Source organism: Urocitellus parryii, chromosome 15, assembly GCF_045843805.1.
Source record: "Urocitellus parryii isolate mUroPar1 chromosome 15, mUroPar1.hap1, whole genome shotgun sequence".
NCBI classification, from domain to species: Eukaryota; Metazoa; Chordata; class Mammalia; order Rodentia; family Sciuridae; genus Urocitellus; species Urocitellus parryii.
The window spans coordinates 2,273,076-2,292,866 of record NC_135545.1 but is presented as its reverse complement, the minus strand read 5'-3'; the positions used below and the strand labels follow the sequence as shown (position 1 = coordinate 2,292,866).

At 59.4% G+C, this 19,791-nt stretch overlaps 1 protein-coding gene across 6 annotated transcripts; it reads right to left on the bottom strand.

The window, feature by feature from the left end:
- Positions 1–659: 659 nt before the first annotated feature.
- Ppp1r12c (protein phosphatase 1 regulatory subunit 12C) lies at positions 660–18,761 on the bottom strand. 6 transcript variants are annotated; one of them, XM_026381384.2, is made up of 22 exons: positions 18,444–18,761; positions 14,667–14,797; positions 14,471–14,589; positions 8,363–8,522; positions 6,102–6,246; positions 5,937–6,011; positions 4,938–5,011; positions 4,741–4,868; positions 4,398–4,471; positions 4,014–4,187; positions 3,869–3,936; positions 3,280–3,360; positions 3,000–3,090; positions 2,783–2,866; positions 2,626–2,692; positions 2,408–2,493; positions 2,286–2,326; positions 2,093–2,201; positions 1,852–1,956; positions 1,568–1,618; positions 1,368–1,418; positions 660–1,296 (listed from the first exon to the last, which is right to left on the bottom strand). In XM_026381384.2, exons 1-22 carry the CDS (start codon positions 18,759–18,761, stop codon positions 1,210–1,212), a joined length of 2,319 nt encoding a protein of 772 aa, XP_026237169.2. In that variant the 3' UTR covers positions 660–1,209. The 6 variants fall into 6 exon arrangements, with proteins under 6 accessions (XP_026237169.2, XP_026237173.2, XP_026237170.2 ...); XM_026381388.2 differs by having other exon boundaries at positions 2,438–2,493; XM_026381385.2 differs by having other exon boundaries at positions 2,408–2,490.
- Between the last annotated feature and the right edge of the window lie 1,030 nt (positions 18,762–19,791).

Sequence of the window (19,791 nt, the reverse complement as noted above, 5' to 3'; positions counted from 1 at the left end):
ATTGTAAGTTCCTTGAGGAAGGGGCCAAGACATTACTCCCCAGAGGGACCCAGGTCATGCTTTGCATGCACTGAGCACAATAAGAAGAGCTGACTCTCCTTGTCCATGCTGGTCACTTTCATAGAGTGGCCCTGAACACTGGATGAAATATGTCCATGTTGTCCCTGGATGCCTCCCCTCCTGGAGCGCACTAGATCTTCGTCTGTTTTGTCCACCACTGAACACCAGCAGGCAGAACAGGACCTGGCCCATAGGATGTGGCCAGAATTTGCCGAGCAGGCACACGTGCAAAGCCCATCTTAGAAGACACCCCTGCAGGGCCACTCTCCTGCCAGCCGCCTCCCTCCAGAGAAGCCCAGACCCCAGACTTCCCTGTCAATCACCTCTCATTTTAAATGGGACTTGCTTCCAAGGGATTGTGGCAACCCTGAGTCCCTCAGCTGTGCTCGGGCTGGTGGTCCTTCCCAGGTGAGCCTGCCCACCTTGCCAGTGGTCATGTTAGCCTGGTCTGGGGTCTTTGCTCCAGCTGGTTACTCTTTCTGAAGTGGCCACCCCACTCCGTGAGCACCTAACCCTCAGTACCCCACCCCCAACTGGCCCACTGGTTTGGTCACAGAAGCAGGAGACAGCGTCCCACCAGCTGGGACAAAGCCATTGGCAACATCACGACTTTTATTTGTGGTGCCTGTGCTTTATCTTGAAAATACCTTCTCCCCCTCCCCAGACAATGGGTGAGGAGGGGGCAGCAAAAAATAGAAGACGTCCCTCCTTATTGCACATGGACCCTATATACAGGCCCACCTGGCGGAGGCCAGTGGGTCTCTTGGCACACTGCTGGATCCCTGCTCGGGAGGGGGAGAGTGCTGGGGTGGCATCACACGTGAGGTGGGGACCACCGGGACAGCCACTCTGGTCCTGACTACTACCCTGGCAATTCTTGGTCCTGTGTCCTTCCTGGTCCCATTTCTGGCCCCAGTCCCCTCTTGGCAACATCCCCCTACCTGGCTCAGCCTCCCACCTCCATCCTGGCCTCAGATGGCCCCCTTGGCTCCTGGGAACTCTGAGCTTCCCTCCCAGTCTTGAGGCCCCAAGAGGCAGTATGGCTTCTCAGTGACTTCCCCTGGAGCCCTGTCACTCGTGTTCACTCGGGGAAGGGTGCGTGTGGCAGAAGCAGCTGTATAAATACGGGTGCGGGAGAAGTCCTCCAAGTCACTTGGACAGTTTGCTAATGACCCGGATCAGTGCTGCGTTCTCGTCCTTGAGCCGCTGGTTGTCAGCCCGGAGATCAGACAAGGCCTGGGTATGGAACAGAATCAGTGGGCAGCCCTGGGCAGGCTGTGACCCGCCCACAGCATCCCAGCACCCACCTTCAGCTCCTCCTCCAGCTCCGCGGCCTTCCGCTCCAGGGCCCTGCGCTCCTGGAATCAGCAGGCAAGGTCAGAAGCCAGTGGGCTGAGAACTCAGGGTGGGGCAGACAAGGGGGCAGGTCAGTGTGACCCTCCTGGTCCAGACCCACAGGGGTTAAGGCTGGGGCACAGTAGTTCCCACCCCAGCTGCCCCCACTCACAAATCTCTCCAGCTCCAGGAGGGCCGGCCTCTCAGCAAAGCGTTCCTGCCGCTGGCCAGAACAGAGAGAAGGCACAGGGTCAGGAAGACAGAGGGCCTGCTGTGGTGAGGGCAGTGCAGGATGCTGGCCCAGACCTTCCTGTCCTTAGGTCAGGCGGAAGCCAGGGACATGACAGGCCACGTAAAAGCTAGGCCCAGATGGAACCCGGAGCTGTAGCTCAGGCCTTCCGCCCGGAGGCCCAGTCCTGGTGCGCTGGTCCCTGCGGTGCAGCCTGGCACTCTCACCTGCGTGGCCCGCTCCAGCTCCACCTTGAGCTGTGCCAGCCGCAGCGTGGTCTCAGTCAGGGCCTCACGAAGGCGCTCGTTCTCCCTGCGCAGCTCTGCATACAGCTGGGGGCGAGGAGAAGGCCAGCAAGGTCAGGGCGGGGGCCAGGGAAGGGCGGGACCTGGGGGCCTCCAGCAGGTGGAGCTTCGAACAGGGCCAGGGCGGTGGGCAGGTGAACACATGTGGGGTGGGTTCTCGAACCTTCCTGAATCCCCCCTCAGGCTCTTCGGGCTCGGGCTTGGGCTCGGGCTCCAGGTGGATGTCACGCTGCACACGCTGCCTGCGGGCTGAGGGGCCGCCATCGGGAATACTGGAATGGGAGGCGGGGCAGGCGTCACAGGCTTCGTGGTCACAGACAGCCCCCATCCGCCCAGCCCCGCCCACCAGCGCGTACCTGCACTCCGGACTGCCGTCTGCCGGCTCCGCCTCCTCCCCCTGAGGAAGGGCGAGGGGGGTTCAACCGGACATGGAGGGGGCACCGCCCGCCCGCCCCCAGGTCCACCTGAGCGCCCTCACCTCCGCGGGGCCCCTCCACTCCTTGCTGACCTTCGGGTAGTCCCTGGTTGCCCGTGGTCCCTGGCCCTGCCCGTCGGGCGCCTCTGCTGGGGAGGGGCAGGAATCAGCCCAGAAGCCTCTGCAGGAGCCCCGGCGGTGAGGGGCGCCCTGGGTTCCGCCCCAGGAAGCACGAAGGCCAGGGGGAAGAGCGCAGGTGGCCAGCGGGAAGCAGAACTCACCTCTCTGGGCAGGGCCCTCAGAGTCCTCCACTCCAGGGACTCGGGGCCTGGGGGACGGGGCAGGCTCCTGCAGGGGAAGGGGTGGGAGTCGGCTGGATGCGTCTGCACCGCCCTCCGCCGCCCACTGCCACCCGCGGGCCTGGCCAACCCTGCTCACCAGGCCGGGCAGGGGCGACTGCTCTGGCTCTGGGGCCCTCCCTGCCGCCTTCTCAGCCTCCTTTAGGTCTGTCAGAGTCACACCCTGGCAGAGAGAAGGGAGAGTGGGCCACCTGACCCGGGAGTCCAGACCCGCCCCCACCCCTCAGGCCCCAGGGGCTCAGACCCCAGCCCTCCTCCCGCAGCCCCAGGCCCGGAGCACAGTCCGCCCCCCACACCTGGGTAGACCTCCGAGACTGGCGCATGAGGCGAGAGCGAGCCTTCCGCTGGGACTCAGACTCCTCATCCCGCACAGGCATCTGGTAGGACCTGAGTGAAGGACCCGACCTCAGGGAGCATTCCTTGGAGCCGTCCCCCTTCCCTCTCTAGGCGTCAAGTACGGAGGACTTCCCAACAAGCCCTGGGACTTGGTGTCCCTCAGAGCCCCCAGAGCCCGGGGCTCCTGGGCAATGCACTTTTCCCCTTCACACGCAGGGCTCCCTGCCCTGGCCCCTCTACCTTCTACGGTCCCGGGAGTCGGCTGGGGATGCGGCAGAGGCTGCGGGGACATGTGGCTTCACTGGGGATCCAGGCTCTCTCCTGCAGGAAGGAGAGGAGTTACTGAGGAAGGAGGAAGCTGGGCAGCCCCAGGCCGTGTGGATCCATTCCCTCCCCAAGGACTACTCCAGTGGAGTCAAGAGCCCAGTCATGGCAGCTGGGACACTCAGCTCTGAGCAGGGGCACCAGGCAGGCGACAGCCCAAAAGCAGAGCAAAAGCTGAATGGCTGCACTGGATGAAAGAGACAGGGGAGGACCAGAAGGGACTCAGGTAGAGAGGACATGTGAAGAGAGACCCCAAGGGGAGGAGGGGAAGCCCCAGTATGTGAGGGGAGGCAGAGCAAAGGCCCTGGAGCAGGAGAGGGAGAGACCAGCAGATCACAGTGGACCTCAAGTTCTGAGCTTGTACTTGACTTGCCAAAGGGAACCGAGGTAGTGTTGGGGAGGAGAAAAAGTAGCCCCAGGGAGCCAATGGACTTGCTCAGGATGCTGCTGCTAGGCCTGGGACCCAGACCTGCTGTCCCCCCGCCCAGGGTCCCCTGGAGCTCACAGTGGAGAGGGCTCTGGCACCTTCCGTGAGGGAGTCAGGGGAATTCTGGCAAGACGAGGCTCTGTGGCCTGCAGAGAGAGGAGGAGAGCAAGAGAGGGTATCTCCTGGGGAGGCAGGGCTGTCCCTGCCCACCTCACTTGCCTACCTGAGCAGTGGTCCCTTCCAGCTGGGAGGAGGAGGCCGACCGCTGCAGCCCAGCTCCAGGGGCTGCCTCGGCTCCCCGCTGTTCCGGGGGACCCAGAGCACCAGAGCTCCCTGTCTTCTGCAGGTGAAAGCGCCTGGAGAAGGGGGTCTCTTCGGGCGGCTGGGCGAAGGAGGTCTGGGTTATGGAGAAAGACCCCTCTCCTCAGAGGCTCCCAGTGCTGACCCCAGGAGGTCCATGACAAACCCCACTCCCACCAGCTCTGGAGGAGCCACCAGAAAAGGCACTCAGTTGTCCAGGATGTGTGGACAGTCTCAACCCACCCACTCTTGCCCAGAGGCCAACAGGCTTTATGGCCTCCCAGGACCTCTGGACACCCACACTAACCAGAGGGCTCGTAGGGCTGGGTGGAGGTGGGGAGGACACGCCATTGAGGGTTCTGGGTTCTGTAGGGGGTGGCTCTGTGGTGTGGGAACATGGGTGGAAGTTACACAATTACCAGCTGCTGATAATCCGAGATCCAAGCCCCTCCTCCCTCAGACCCAGGGTCCAGGCCCAGCCCCCTCCCTCAGACCCAGGGTCCAGGCCCAGCCTCCTCCCTCAGACCCAGGAGTCCAGGCCCAGCCTCCTCCCTCAGACCCAGGAGTCCAGGCCCAGCCTCCTCCATCAGGCCCAGGGGTCCAGGCCCAGCCTCCTCCATCAGGCCCAGGGGTCTAGACTATGGCCCCACCTGTGAGGCCTTCATCTCCCTCATCCTCGTCCCGGATGGGAGGCCCCCCTGCCCCACTGGGCCTGCGCTCCTTGGACAGATCCTGGAGGGAGATCTTCTCACGGCTGCTCAGGCGACACACAGAGCTCCTAGGGATAGGAGAAGGTGTGGGTGACCGCACCCTGGGGGCTGTCCTCCCCTGGGGCTCCTCTGCCTACCTCCTGTGCTTGGTGCTGGAGGGCACCTGGGGCTCTTGGCCCCTGCTCTGAGATGCCTCCTTTTGGTTCCGAAGCTGCAAGGAGGGAAGGAGACTGCTGGCAGATAGCGCTGGCTGGCCCTGTGCCGCACCTCCCAACCTGAGGGTCACCACAGAGCTGTGGTCCCAGTGGTGCCAGGGGCATCTCATGCAGGGTGCACCAACCACAGAGAGCTGTTTCTTGGGCAGTGGAGGATCTGTGATTTACTCAAGTGGCCTACACCTGGCCAAGCAGCACCTGAAGAGGAGGTGCCCTGGTCCAGCAGACCAGAGCTGCCACAGGCAGGTGCTGATACCTGTCCTCACGTGCACCCACCCCAGGATTAGCCTCCAGTCTCCAGAAAGGGGACTTTCTGGCTCCCAGGGACACCTGCTCAACCCTTCTCCCTGTCCTCACACACCAGGACACTAGCCCAACCCTTGCTGCCCCCAGGATTGATAGGTATCCTGGCCCCCCAGCTCAGGGCTTGCCCCAGGGACAGCCCTGGTGAGCAGAGGACAGAGCATCCCAGGCTGCTGTTGTCCTCCTCTGCACCTTCACCCAGGGGAAGTGCTGAGTGCTCCAGGGACTGTCCTCCAGAAAGTGCTCCCCAGCACCCCAGGCCCCTGCCCAGGCCATCTGGCATCCCACAGTGACCCACGCCTCCTCTACACTGTTTCCCAGCAATGAGGCCCGCCCGGGGTGGCTGGGGACAACTAGGGTGACGGGCCTCAGAGCTGGCCCTGAGCAAGGCCTACAGCCCCCACAGCATCCCTCTGCCTGCCACTAGGTAGCAGGAAGCACTGTGCCCCTCACCCCCCTCCTCTAGCTGCAGCTGTGCCCCATTCACAGTCCTCTGCTGGAGCTGGGTCACCAGGCAGGAAGAGCACTCTGTGGCAGAGAGTGTCAGGGCACGGGGCGGTCCTCGCCAGCCGCCTCCCTGGAGCTGCTGGGAAAGGAGGGACCTGGCCTGAGACTCACGTCCTCCTGTTTCCGGGCCAGCTCCTCCAGCAGGCTCAGCACTTCCTCATCAGCCAGGTCACAGGGACGCTGCCCCTGGGTGGAGGGAGGAGAGGGACAGATAACAAATGAGGGGCAGGCACCTCTCTCCCACTCCACCCGCCACCGCCTGGGCACTGGCCTCACCGCATGGGTCAGCGAGTCCATGCCGCCACCGTGCTCGGCCAGCAGGCGGCAGGCGTCCTCCACGCCCCAGTGGGCCGCCGCATGCAGAGGAGTCCAGCCATCCCCATCCCGGAGCTCTGGGTCGTAGCCTGCCTGCAGGAGCAGCCTGGGGACGGGGAGGCTGGGGTCAAGGACCACAGTGGGATGTCTGGGCTAAGGGCTGACAAGCCAGCTGTGCTGTGGCCATGGTACCAGTCCGTACTATATCCCAGCACTCCTGGATCCACTGGGGAACAGCCACTGCCCAGGCTTCTCCCGCCAAAGGACCCTGGGCCACCCACCCTGGCCAGCCTCTGGAGCCTGGTCCTCATGCCCAGAGAGGAAACTTTTCAGGTCAGCTGGTATGGGATCCAGGGGCAGCCCCAGAGGAGGTGGGTGCAAGGCTCCCCCTTTCAGGCCTCCAGCCTGTGAAGAAGAGACCTCCCCAAAGGGGCCATCTCGGGGCCTGAATGCTGGGACCGCATTGGCTTGGGCAGTGGTGCTCAGTGGTGTGATGCTCACACACCACACGGCTGGAGGCTCTGCTGGATGCCATGGCTTAGGGGTAGGGCAGGGCCGCTCATATCCCACCAGGTGCAGGAGACCCCCTGGCTGCAGAATAGCCTGGCCCAGCAACTCCTGGCCAAGCCAGCTCACCAGCGAAGGGTCAAGTCCCCAATAGCTCAGTCAGGGCCACAGGCAGGATTGTGAGTCCAGAGAATGCCTCAAATTCAAAATAGGGTAGGAGGAGCCTAGTTTGAGGGAGCTGGAGCTCTAGTCTGTTGTAAGACAGACAGGTGGGGATGACCCCCGGTGGCTGGACTCCAGGCACTCTGTGGGGCCTGTTGACTCTGCCACTTGCCTCCCGCAGGCTGTATTGGACCCCCGGCTTCCGTCTCTCCACGCACCTGTGCCTTGCGCCTGCACTGGCTGTCCGCCCACTTGGTGCCTGTGCTGGGGCCTGCAGCAGGTGACCCCTCTCACCAGCTGCCTCCTGACCACCAAATCCCAGGCAGGCCTCTCCCATCACACTCATCTTCTCTGTCCCTAGTCTCTACTTCCAAGTCACGGCCATCAACTGGGATGCTGCCACACCCAGAGGACATGGGACAGTGTCCAGAGCCACTTCTCACACCTGGGGGATGTGCTTCTGGAGTCTCGTGGGCAAGGATGCAGCTTAACGTGCTACAGGGCACAGGATGGCCCCAGAGCAGAAAGGCGCAACCCACCACGTCTCCGCGGCTGGCCCAGATCCATCCCATCCCTGTGCCCCCAGCACCTAACAGGTATCAGAGACAAGCTTACTGCTACTCTCCACTTGTCCTTTTGGTTTAGCAACACTGTGAACTGAACCAAGGGCCTCATGCGCGCTAGGCCAGCACTATACCACTGAGCTACACCTTACACCTCAGCCCTTTCTTTCCACTTTGAGACAGAGTCTGGCTAAATTACAAAGGCTAGCCTCAAATTTGTGATTCTCCTGCGTGTTTTTCTTGTAGTGAGAAATTGTAACACAACTTTCACAGTGCCTGAGAGAATAAGGGGACACACTTCTGGGACACGGAAGGTATAACAGCTCACTTACATGGCCACCATGAGCCCAGCACAAATGCCACACCTGGTAGTGCAGTTCTTGCCCAGCTTACACACCCTGGTATAATTCAAATATCACAAACTGAACAGCTGGGTCCTACAGGGTCCATTTTCTTTTCTCTCTCTCTCTTTTTTTTTTTTTTTTTTTTTTGGTACTGGGAATTGAACTCATGGGCACCTGACCACTGAGCCACATCCCCAGCCCTATTTTGTGTGTGTGTGTGTGTGTGTGTGTGTGTCTGTATTTTGTATTGGGACAGTCTCACCAAGTTGCTTGGCACCTCACCATTGCTAAGGCTGGCTTTAAACTCGTGATCCTCCTGTCTCAGCCTCCCCAGGAGCTGGGATTACAGGTGTGTGCCACGCGCCTGGCTCAGATTTAGTTTTCTGGCCATAGTGCAACTAAGCCAGGGGATCAGTAATGAAATGATAATTAGAAATTTCCGCAAACTTGAAAATTAAGGACCCACTTCTAAATCCACAGATCAAAGAAAGATCACAGATGTTAAAGTTCACAGTGAATGACAATGAAAAGACCACTGTGCAGCTCAGCGGTGTTCAGGGGGAACTCGCAGGTGCGGCCTGGAAGTTGCAAAGAAAAGGACAGCAGCACAGGAGCCAGAGACGGCAGAGGGCTGCTGCTGGCTCACCTCATCACCTCGATGTAGCCCTTGGCGGCGGCCACGTGCAGGGCGGAGGCCCCCGTGCGGGGATGCCGGGCCTCGGGCATGGCGCCCCCGTTCAGCCAGCACCTGGTGTCATGGAGCAGCAACTCCTCCTCGGCCCGCTTGGCTGCCTCCACATCCACACCTGGAGTACGATAAGGGGTAACAGGTGGGCCTGTGCATGGCCGCACTGCGGGCTGGCCACAGATCAGCAGGAAGGGCCAGCCCTGTGTGCCACCAGGGTCTCTGGCAGGCTGCTGAGCGCCTGGGCCTTCTCCCATCCCGTCAGGGAGCCGCCTTCACTCTTTGCGAAGGAAAACACAGCGCTCATTGAGCAAACCCAGGCTTGGTGGGCACCCACCCGGCATCACCGCAACCCAACCCGAGACGTACCCCAGACCCGAGCACAGCGGGTAGGAGTGTGACACCAAGCAGATCGCCACACTGAGCACGTGCCTCGCTGCTCACCACCCGCAACTGCACTGCCCACCAACAGGTAGAGCAGACAGTTCCACAGGCTAATACAAGCACAGGCTCCCGAGGCCAGAACACTGAAAAGCTGGCTGCGCATGGCTCCAGGCAGGCTCAAGGGGCCGAGCTGACCCACTGTCTGCTGTCAAGAGCACCTCCGGAGATGGGAGGCGAACAGGTATCTTTCTAGGGACTATTTCTTCCCTGGGACGACTATCCTGGCCTATTGTGTGTGGTTGCAATGCTGGGGTGGAACCCAGGACCTCACTCACTAGCCACTGCTCTCCCACTGAGCCACATCCCAGCCCTCTTACCTTCCAATTGTGCAATTTTGTTACCAAGATGCTGCACTGAGCCCTTGCAATGCAGCAAGTTTAAATGGAGATGTGTTGGAAGTGTAAAGTGCCTGCTGGACTTTGACATATGGGAAAAAGAAGGTAAGGTGACCACTCCATGAAGTTTTTCTTTTTTGCAGTACCAGGGATTGAACTTGGCACTCGACCACTGAGCCACATCCCCAGCCCTACTTTGTATTTTATTTAGAGACAGGGTCTCACTGAGATGCTTAGTGCCTCTCCATTGCTGAGGCTGGCTTTGAACTCACTATCCTCCTGCTTCAGCCTCCCAAGCCGTTGGGAGGTGTGCACCATCATTCCCCGTGGCTCATGAAGTTTTTTTAAAACCTGATTACAATATGTAACAATGTTTTGGGTATACTGAACTAAATAAGCATTTCTTTATTTAGGCATTCGGTTTGAGCCCAGGGGCACTTAACCACTGAGCCACATTTCCAGCTGTACGTATGTATTTTGTTACTAGGATTAAACCCAGAACACTTAACCACTGAGCCACATTCCCATCCTTTTTTATATTTAGATACTGGGTCTCACTAAGTACTAAAAATGGCTTTGAACTCACCATCCTCCTGCCCCAGCCTCCTGAGCCGCTGGGATTACGGGTGTGTGCCACTGTGCCCAGCTCTTTTTGAGACAGGCTCTCATTTAATTGCTGAGGCTAGTTTGTTTGTTTGTTTTTTTAATATTTATTTTTTAGTTATCAGCAGACACAACATCTTTGTTTGTATGTGGTGCTGAGGATCAAACCCAGGCGAGCGTGCTACCGCTTGAGCCACATCCCCAGCCCCCTGAGGCTGGTTTTAAACTTTCATTCCTCCCATCTCAACTTCCCAAGTTGCTAGGTTTACAAGTGTGGCTACTGCACCTGGCTTGTTTACTTCTGAAGCAGGGAACCTAGGGTACAATGCATGCTAGGCAATCAGTCTACCACTCAGTACATCCCTAGCCCTAAGTAAGATAAATTATTAAGATTAATGTTTTTTTTTTTCTTTGCAGTGCTGGGGATTGAACCACTGAGCTATGTCCTCAAACCTTTTTATATTTTGAGACAGGGTCTTACTAAATTGCCTAGGCTGGCCTTGAATTTGCAATCTTCCTGCCTCGGCCTTCCAAAATCCTGGGATTATAGGTCTGTACCTCCACACCTGGAACCCCAGTTTCTTTTTTTTTTTTTTTTGAAAGAATTTTTAATATTTATTTTTTAGTTCTCGGGGGACACAACATCTTTGTTGGTATGTGGTGCTGAGGATCGAACCCGGGTGGCACGCATACCAGGCGAGCACGCTACCGCTTGAGCCACATCCCCAGCCCCCCAGTTTCTTTTTATTGTTAAAAATGCATCAACTTAAAATTTTAGTCTTTTGGTCACTACATTGCATTTCCCCTGGATGGCAATTGCAAAGAACCCTCATGTACCACTACCAGCTTAAAAAGCAAATATTACAGTGGGGCATGGTGGTGCACTCATGTAATCCCAGTGACTCTGGAGGCTGAGGCAGGAGGATCACAAGTGCACAGCCAGCCATGGCCCTAAGACCTTGTCTCGAAAAAGAAAACCATTAACACAGAATGTTAATGGTTAAGCAACCCTGGGTTCAACCCCCAGTACCAAAAATATAAATATCACAGAGCCAACATAAGGGCTGTGTGCCTTATCCCAATTTTACTCCACTCCCTCTGGCCCCCAAGTTTGCCACAATGAATATATGCTGTTGCTTGTGCCCTGACTACATATGGCAAACTTCTGCCATAACCCAATAAATGGGATCCAACACATGCAATCCTGGAAACTGTGATACGGTGCCAAATCCACCCAGGCTCTCGGTCTCAGCTCCAAGATGGTCAGTCGGGCCTTCTGGGGTGGCTTGCAGGGACAGTGACTTCAGGCCCGTCTCCTTGGCTAGAGCCATCTGGTGGCTGGAGAACACTGCGGTGACACTGGACACACCCTCTCGCCCCACCCCTTCCTCAGTGGAGCCCCCTGTTGGGGCACAAGTTCTCCCACAGGGAGGGGAAGGCAGAGTTCACTTTCTACTTGGCCAGCAGCGTGCCAAGCACAAGCGTACACACATGTGCGTGTGTCGCCTTCTCCAACTCACTCTGCTCCCTCAACCTTTGCTGAGGTGTTGGTGAGGTCTCTTGCTTAGCGTTGGCAAATTGTGGTCTGCAGGCGCGGGCACCCGTTTTGTTTTTCACTTCTCATGGTAGTGGTAAAATAAACAAGACAAAACACATTTCCCTATTTGAAAGGGCAGAGTCCTTTGGGGATATCCACCAAGTGTGCAACCAGTGCTACTACCCAGGCCTGAGCGTTCTGGTCATCCCAGATGGAAACCGAGACCCCACTGCGCCTCAGCACCTCCACAGCCAGCCTGTTCCAGAGGCCTGTTTGCAGGTGGAGCCTCAGCGGCACACAGCCACCCATGCCTGTTCTTTCTCACATGACCCAGGCCCTCTTCCCTCTGCAGCAGCTGGGGGACCAGTCAAGACATCAGCCCTGGAATGTCTACTGTCCAGCCCTTTTCAGAAAAGGTCTGCTGTCCCCTGCTCAGATCACCCACTGGTAGGTCACTGCTTCGTCCATTCTGTCTTTGGAGTGGGCTCGAGCCTCTCAGCACTGCCAAAAATACTAGAACAACTTTTTTAAATGTTTTAATTTTTTGATAGGGTGTTGCAAAAGCTGGCCTTGAACTTGTAATCCTCCTGCCTCAGCCTCCCCAGACACTGGGGTTACAGACAGGCATCACCATGCCCAGCTCTGATTTTTCTGGGGAGGGTTTTTGTGGGGTTTTGTTTTTGTTTGTATTAGGGATTGAACCCAGGGACGCTTAATCACTGAGCCAATCAACAGCCCTTTTTACTTTTTGAGAGAGGGTGTCGATAAGTTGATGAGGCTGCTTTTGAACACAGGATCCTCCTGCCTCAACCTCCCTGAGTTGCCAGGGTTATAGGCGTGACCACCATGCCTAGCTGGCAGGGGATTCAAGGTTACCCACAGAAGTGGAAATCACACGGGACTGTCTGTGGACTGGGCTCATTTTACTGGCTGCCCTCAGGTCTCAGCCTTGCTGTAGCCGTGTCAAGAGTTCCCGTGGTGTGAATGGGTCGCATTTCATCTATCCACCACCAGGTCGCTCAGGGCTGTGCTGTGAACGAGGTGCGTGCACCTTTTTCCGACTTGCACCAGGGTGGAGAACAACCTGCCTGCCTCAGCACTCCACTCCGTGGACCAGGGGCCTGAGGTAAGCTGGCCTAGGCCCCTGCTGTCAGAACCCCCACTGCACAGCAGCCCCAGAGAGGGGAACAGGGAAGGGGACAGCTGCCTAGGACAGAAGGAGCTGTCAGGAGGACCAGTCCCCAGGGGATTCTCCATCTTCTGGATGCTGAGGGCCAGCAGGAAGTACAAAAGCCTCTTTGCAGCTGGGGTGCAGGCTGCAATCCAGGCCTTGCAACTGTCAGCAGAGGCCCTGACACTTGGGGGCTGTGGTCTTGGGGTAGCATCCCAGCCCAGCCCTGAAGCTGAGGTCCTTCCACTAGTGCCACTGTCCTTTGTTCCTGGCTAATCCCACAAGCCAACATTTCCCAACCATATATCATTCCTCAGCCTCTCCTTTGCCCCACAGCAATGGAGTGTGGGCCCCTCTGAGAAACTGGGGTCAACTACAATTTCTGCCATTTCTTCAGATAACACAGAATGTTGGACGTTCATGCCCCACCCCACCCCCAGGTCTGGGGACTCCAGGTGAAGACCTACAAGGGGTGTGCAGTGACTGTCCTTGTTGGAGACGCCAGCTGAGTATCAGGAGCCAAGAGTTCAATCTGCAGCAGTCTCAAAGTGGCTCAGAAATGGGATGAAGAGAGGGAGGAAAGGAAAAAAAGAAATGCATTTATGTCTCTATGTATGGGAAGAAGGAAGCCAGGAGGATGGGAAGGGGAGTATGAGCATGCACACCATCAGAGGACCCTCAACACTGGTCCCCACCTGGGGATGCCCAAGAGGGGCATCCACTCAGAAAGCAGGCCAGTGGGTGCCTAGGGCTTGGGGTGAACTGGAGGAGGGCTAAGGCCTGTGGGGTTCCTCTCGTGGTACTGACTGCACAACTCTGAATGTACTAAAAACCACTGAATTGTGCATTTCAAATGGGTAGATTACAGGATATGTGAAATATTTCTTTAAAAACTGCTTTTAAAACAGTGACTATCAGCAGAGGTTACACAGGCATTCATTACACTATTGGTACAACTTCTGTGAGAATTAAGTTATTCCAAAATAAAGTAAGGAGACAGGAGGGGAGAGCCTAGTTCTGCAGCTGATGGTATGGCCTCCCCCACTGAGCCCCAAGGGCAGCTCCCAACCTCCCATGGCCTCCATCCCACCTGCTCAACATGCCAGCGCCCAGCCCATAGGCCTCTCCACCTAGGCAGAGACGTGCAAGGCAGACGAGCCGGGAATCTGGGCACCACCTCCAGCTTCTGCTCCTCGCCAGCCTCCCTTACCTCCCAAATGGTCCTCCAGACCCACAGATAGCACTGTGCCCGCACTGGGCCCTGACAAGGTGACAGGTACACTGTCCCTGCTTTATGAACTAAAGAAGCCGAGCTTCAGGAACACCGGAGTCAAACAGCTGGCCATACGTGGCACTGGGAACCAAGCCCAGTCAGGCTGCAGAAGCCACACTTGCAACCAGGGCTCCTCCAGGGGCATCCCACAGGTATCCCCTGCTCCCAAGGACCAAAATGGGCTGCTCAGCATCCCCCACCCAACATGCTCCTGGAAATCCTTGCTTCTATCCCTGAACTGGGGAGCTGTGGCCACTCAGTTTACACCAACCAGCCCCTGAACACAATTCTCAGGAAGATGAGGTGCTCGCACCCTCAACTAGCCCTGGAGAACCTTTCTAAGCAGGACACCCCTCCCTAGAGACACAAGTGCTACCACACAGAGACTGAAGAGGCTCCTGAACCCCACTGGAAGAACCCAGGGTACACAAGCTTCAGGCCTCAGGGGAGACCAGTGCCCAAAGACCCCTGTAGGCCTCTGCTCCCCCTCAGAAAACACCTCTGGCTCTCATGCAACCAAAAAGGGGGTGCGCTTTCCCATGCACAACAACCTGGGGGATCTCCCCAAGCACAAGCACTAAACCCACCACTTCACAACCAGGAAACAGAGACACAGAAATGCCAGAGAAGCCTGGAGGTGGGCTGGGCCTGCACCCAGGCAGCCTGATACGGCAGCACTCGACCTGTATGTAACACAGAGGCCCACCTCGGTGGGCGATCTCCGCCTTCAGCAGCCCCTCCATGGCGTCCGACTCGGCCAGGTCCAGGGGCAGGTCACCATCACTGTTGACGGCGGCAATGTTGGCCCCATGGCTCAGAAGGTACCTGGAGGCAAGGGCAGGTCAGGGCTGCCAGGTCTGGGCCCACCACCCAGTCCAGGTCCTGCCCACCCCCTGCCTCACCTGGCAATGTCCAGGTACCCACAGGAGGCAGCCACGTGCAGGGGTGTCCAGCCCTCATTGTCCGCCTGGTTCACAGTGGCACCCTGCTCCACTAGGAAGCGCACCACCTCCAGGTTCTCGTCGATGCAGGCCTGGGGAGGGGACAAACCCATCAGCTGGGCCTCACCTTGTCCTCCCATGGAGGCCCAGCAAGGCAGGACTCCTGAAAGGACCACGAAGCAGACCCAGGGGTCCAGTGAAAGCGGCCCTGGAGAAAAGGGCCCTGATGGCCACTAGCACAGGTCCTGAGGCTCCTCTGGTCACCCAGCCATTTAAGACATCCCTGGCTACCCCATGATTAGGCCAGCTGAGTGTCCAGCATTCAGTGAGACAAGAGGACCTCAGCAGCCTGAACAGGACCCAGATAGAGAAGGGACAGGATACCACAGCCTGTATGGAACGCCTCGATGGCACTGTGACAGAGCACAATCCACACTCACTACCTGCAAGACAGGGCTTCCCGTGTTCTAAGGGGTGAGGCCCAGCCAGGCTGGAGAACACTTGGCAGCAGACCCTCCAGGGACTGTCCTTGAGGGGAGCCAGGACTCTGCAAGGCTGGTAAAGTCACCACATCCCCAAGACAACCAGGTTCGAGGGCAAGATTCCCACAAGGGGCATGTTCCCTGTGCCTAAGGCCCAAGCAGACGGCCCTCCGGCAGCCAGAAGCCTACTGTGCACTCGGCCATCCTTTCTGATCCCCCTGCCCTGAGCAACTGAAAACTCAGGGAAACCAGAGCCCGCACCAAGTCAGCACAGCACAGAGGGCCAGAGGGAGTGGGGCTGGAGTCCATGTGGATGTGGTGAGCACTGGGACTGAACTGGGTTCAAAGGAAAGGGGACAGGCATGAACTCTTTTGAGTCCTCAGAATAAATTAACCCTCCAACTCCCTCTACTCCCAAACTACCCATCTGGAGAAAGGGGAGGCAGCTATGAGGGCCAAGAGCATGAAGTCATGGAAACTCAGGCTGCAAGAGGGGGGCCACATGTGCCCTGGGAACGGGATGAACTCTGGGCTCCGTTTATTTCCACCCGGTTGTCATGGTGATGGGAGGGGGGGGCAAGGAGGGAGATGGGTCTTTCCCTTTCAAGGACCTGGCCAGGCACAGGCATCCATGTGAAAGATGCCTGAGGCCCGGGCACCAAGGACCTAGAATCAGGCCCAGCCCCCTCCCTCAGACCCAGGGTCCAGGCCCAGCCTCCCCCATCAGACCCAGGGTCCAGGCCCAGCCTCCTCCCTCAGACCCAGGGTTCCAGGCCCAGCCTCCTCCCTCAGACCCAGGGTTCCAGGCCCAGCCTCCTCCCTCACACCCAGGGTCCAGGCCCAGCCTCCTCCCTCAGACCCAGGGGTCCAGGCCCAGCCTCCTCCCTCAGACCCAGGGTTCCAGGCCCAGCCTCCTCCCTCAGACCCAGGGTCCAGGCCCAGCCTCCTCCCTCAGACCCAGGGTCCAGGCCCAGCCTCCTGCCTCAGACCCAGGGTCCAGGCCCAGCCTCCTCCCTCAGACCCAGGGTCCAAGCCTAGCCTTCCTCCCTCAGACCCAGGGGTCCAGGCCCAGCCTCCTCCCTCAGACGCAGGGTCCAGGCCCAGCCTCCCCCCTCAGACCTGGGGTCCAGGCCCAGCCTCTCCCAGCTCAGACCTAAGAATCCTGGTTGGCAGCCCTACTTTCCAGACCCACTGGTGCACAAGCAGGGAGAGGGGAGGAGAGGACCGGTCTTGCCCACCCTGGGGCAGGACTGAGGCGGGGGCACTCAAGGAACATAGCCGGCCAGGTAGTGGGGGCTTGGGACCAGGCCCAGGGAGGGTTCAGCCCCGTGGAAAAACTAGCTCAAACTCGGGAGTCACCAGGCCAGGCCCAGGAAGCTGGTCCCCCCACCCAGGCCTGATGGAACCTCAGCTCTCACTGGCCTCCACGCTGGGCGTGACTCCCTCTCCTCAGACCACCCAACCCTTCAGGCCTCCTGCAAAGCCCAGAGGGTAGGCTCGCCAGGGCCCGCAGCGGAGGAGACTCTTGTGTAGGAGGCCGCCTGGCAGGAAAGGACAGAGCGACCTCCTGAGTCCAAGTAAAGGAGGTTGCCTGGGGCCCGGGGGATGCAGAGGAAAGCGGCTCAGGAGCCCTCGCAGGGAAGCTCCAAGAGGAGCCAGGGCAGGGGAGAGGAGCAGGAAGGGACACTCCACGGCCTGGACCTTCTCCTGGCCTGGTCAAGAACTCAGACCCCGGGCAGGGAGCCTGCTCCGGAGAAGGAAAATGTCCCACACAGCACTGGGGCTTCCGCAGGCAAGGAAGGCGCAGCGTCCCCCCAGGGGACACCTGTGACACACCAGCCCCAAGAGGGGAGCTCTCCATACATGAGCTGCCCGACCCTAACCTCCTGGGGAGGGGCTGGCGACTCCCAACCCACAGGCGAGAAAACTGAGGCACGGAGGGGAAAGGCTCTCCGGCTGGATCAGCATCAGGCCTGCGCGGCTGCTCTGGCTCTTCCTGGGAGTCTGAGAAGGTCTGGCGGAGCCTCCAGCTCCACGCCCCGCCTCAGCCACGCTTTCTTTCCAGGGTCTCCTCTGCTTTCTTCAGTAACCAAACTACAGGGGGCTTAGCAAGGGGAGAAGGCGGGGAAAGGGGAGGAGATGGGCTCTGCCCCCAGAGAAGGAAGCTGCGGCCAGGAGGGGTGCTGAACAGTGCAGGAGCCCAGAAGGAAGGACTGGGGACATGGCGTTCTGTGCCAATCCTGCTCCTGGTGGCACCAACCTGAGTGATACAGAAGCAAACAGAACCAGAGGAAACCCTGGGAACATAAAGTGGCACTAGCTCTAAGACACTGGCAGCAAGCAGCCTGTCTCTAAGGGGACAAGTGGCTCTGGAGGGGGAGGCTCCAGAACCCCTGGGGAGGTGACTTGACACCAGGGTTCGAAGCCTTCAGAGGGGGAAGCTGCCCAAATGAAGAAAGTGAGAGGTGACCCAAATCCACAGAAGGGGAGGGTGTCTGGGCAAAAGGACCAAGAGAATAGAGAAGGAGCTCAAAGTCAGAAGTGGGATGCTCTGAGGGTGCCCAAGGATAGGGGAGAATGCAGAGGACAAACACCCCAACAGAAGGCCCAGCTGGGAGGAAAAGGGAGAAGGAAGAGAGAAACAACAGAGTCCCAGGGTACAGCAGACATGGGAGGTGACCCTACAAGGGAAGATGTGCCTCGAGGAACAAGGTACAGAGCTTAGAAGCCGCTGGCCAAGAGGGATGATCCTAGGGCAGCAACAGCCGCGGCAAAGGAAAGGAGGAGTGTGGCAGAGGTGCAGCCTGACGGTGGCACTGAAGGATCCAGAGGGGGATGCAGCTCCGTGGAAGTAGGACCTGCCTTGAAAAGGGAAACTAGGCCAGCGTAGGCATGGAAGCCAGCAGACCTGCAAAACTAAGCAAGCGGTACACGTAGGAAAGTGATGGCAGACTAGATGGCAGAGAGGTGGCACCGGTGGAGGTGGCACAGACAAGTGAAGGGCGCGCGGGGTCGGGAAGAGGACAATGATGCGACCCGCCAGACTGAGCTGTCAGAGATGGCTCACGTCCTGCGGAGGACTGCACAAGGTGTCAGGGGCCAGGCCAGCGAGAGCTGCTCAGCACAGGGACAAGGAAGCTCGAGGCGGGCCGGAAGACTGGGCAGCACAAGACTGAAAAGCCAGTGCCGGGGGCAGCGGTGGCTCGGGCACGGGACGGAGGACGCCAGGGCGGCGCAGACGAGGGCGGGCGCTGACCTGGTGCAGGGCGCTGATGCCGTCGGCGTTGGTGGAGTCGAGCACAGCGCGGGCGGGCGGCGGGGCGGCAGGGTCGAGCTCGGCGCCGGGGCCCGGGTCCGCCGCGCGCAGCATCAGGCGCGCCTCGTCCAGGTCTCCGCCCGCGCAGGCCGCCAGGAACTCGGCGGCACGCTCGAAGCGGACAGTGCGGGCACGCCGCTCCGCAGGGCCCGGCTCGGAGCCCGCCCGCGCCCCCCACTGCCGCAGCTGCTCCTGCCGGCGCTCGCGGGCCGCCGCCGCCGCCCCCGGGCCCGCCGCCGGGCCGTCCTCCCCCGACATCGCGCCGCCCGCCCGCCCAGCGAGCGAGCGAGCGAGCGCTCTGCGCCGAACAGCCGCCGCCGCCGCCCGCCGCGGGGGCCGCCGGGAACTGCCGTTCGCCGCGCTCCGCCTGGGGACCGCCGGGCCCGCCCGGCGCGCTGACGTCACGACGCCGTCCCAGGGCGCGCGGGGAAACGGAGTTCGCAGCGCGGGGAAGCCAAACGCCCGATGGGAAGGGGCGGGGCAGAAGCAGGCCGCGGGGATCGCTGGGAAAAGGAGTCCCTGGCGCCAGTTGCTCTGCTTGCTGGACGCGGAGGCACGCTGGGAAGTCGCGGCTCCCAGGCGTCAAACGGGATCCGCCTGGAGGAAGGCGAGCACCGTGGAACGCTGGGAAACGGACTCTACAGGCCAAAGGGTGCCCCACGTCATCCTGGGAAGCGTAGTGTGAGCTATAAAGGGACAAAGGCCGGGATTCTCCGCCCACCCCCCGGCGCGCTGACGGGCCAGCTGTGTACTTCAACAACTTCTTTTTCTCGTGGGCCTTTATTCATCCGGGCCTGGGGGACGGGGAGAGGGCAGCGTCCTGAAAGACAGAACAGCGTGGACAATCACGACACCGACTTTCCACACACAACTTCCTAAATCTTCCTCCTTCCACTAGAAGTACGCTCACGAGGGCAGGGGCTTTTGTCTGGTGTGGGTGCTATCTGTTCTCAGTGGCTAGAACTGAGCTCACAGCCCGCGAGGGGAAAAACTTGAATGAATGGACTCCCTAGGCCGTGGGAAACGCCGGGGCGCCTGGGAAATTGAGTCTTCAATCCGGACATCATTTAAAGGCAAAGCACCCCCAGCTTGCCACGGGGTGGGTTGGGGAGCGCGCCTCGGGCCTGCCGGGGAGTAAGCTTCAGTGTAAAAATGAGGGCGCTGGGCTAAGAGCCGGGAGGACACTGGGGAATGTAGGCCTCAGGGCCACGCCCCGAGAAGTCCCCAGTCCGCACACTCGCACACCATGCACTGAGGAGCCCCGCAGGTCAGCGACCCCACCCGCGCT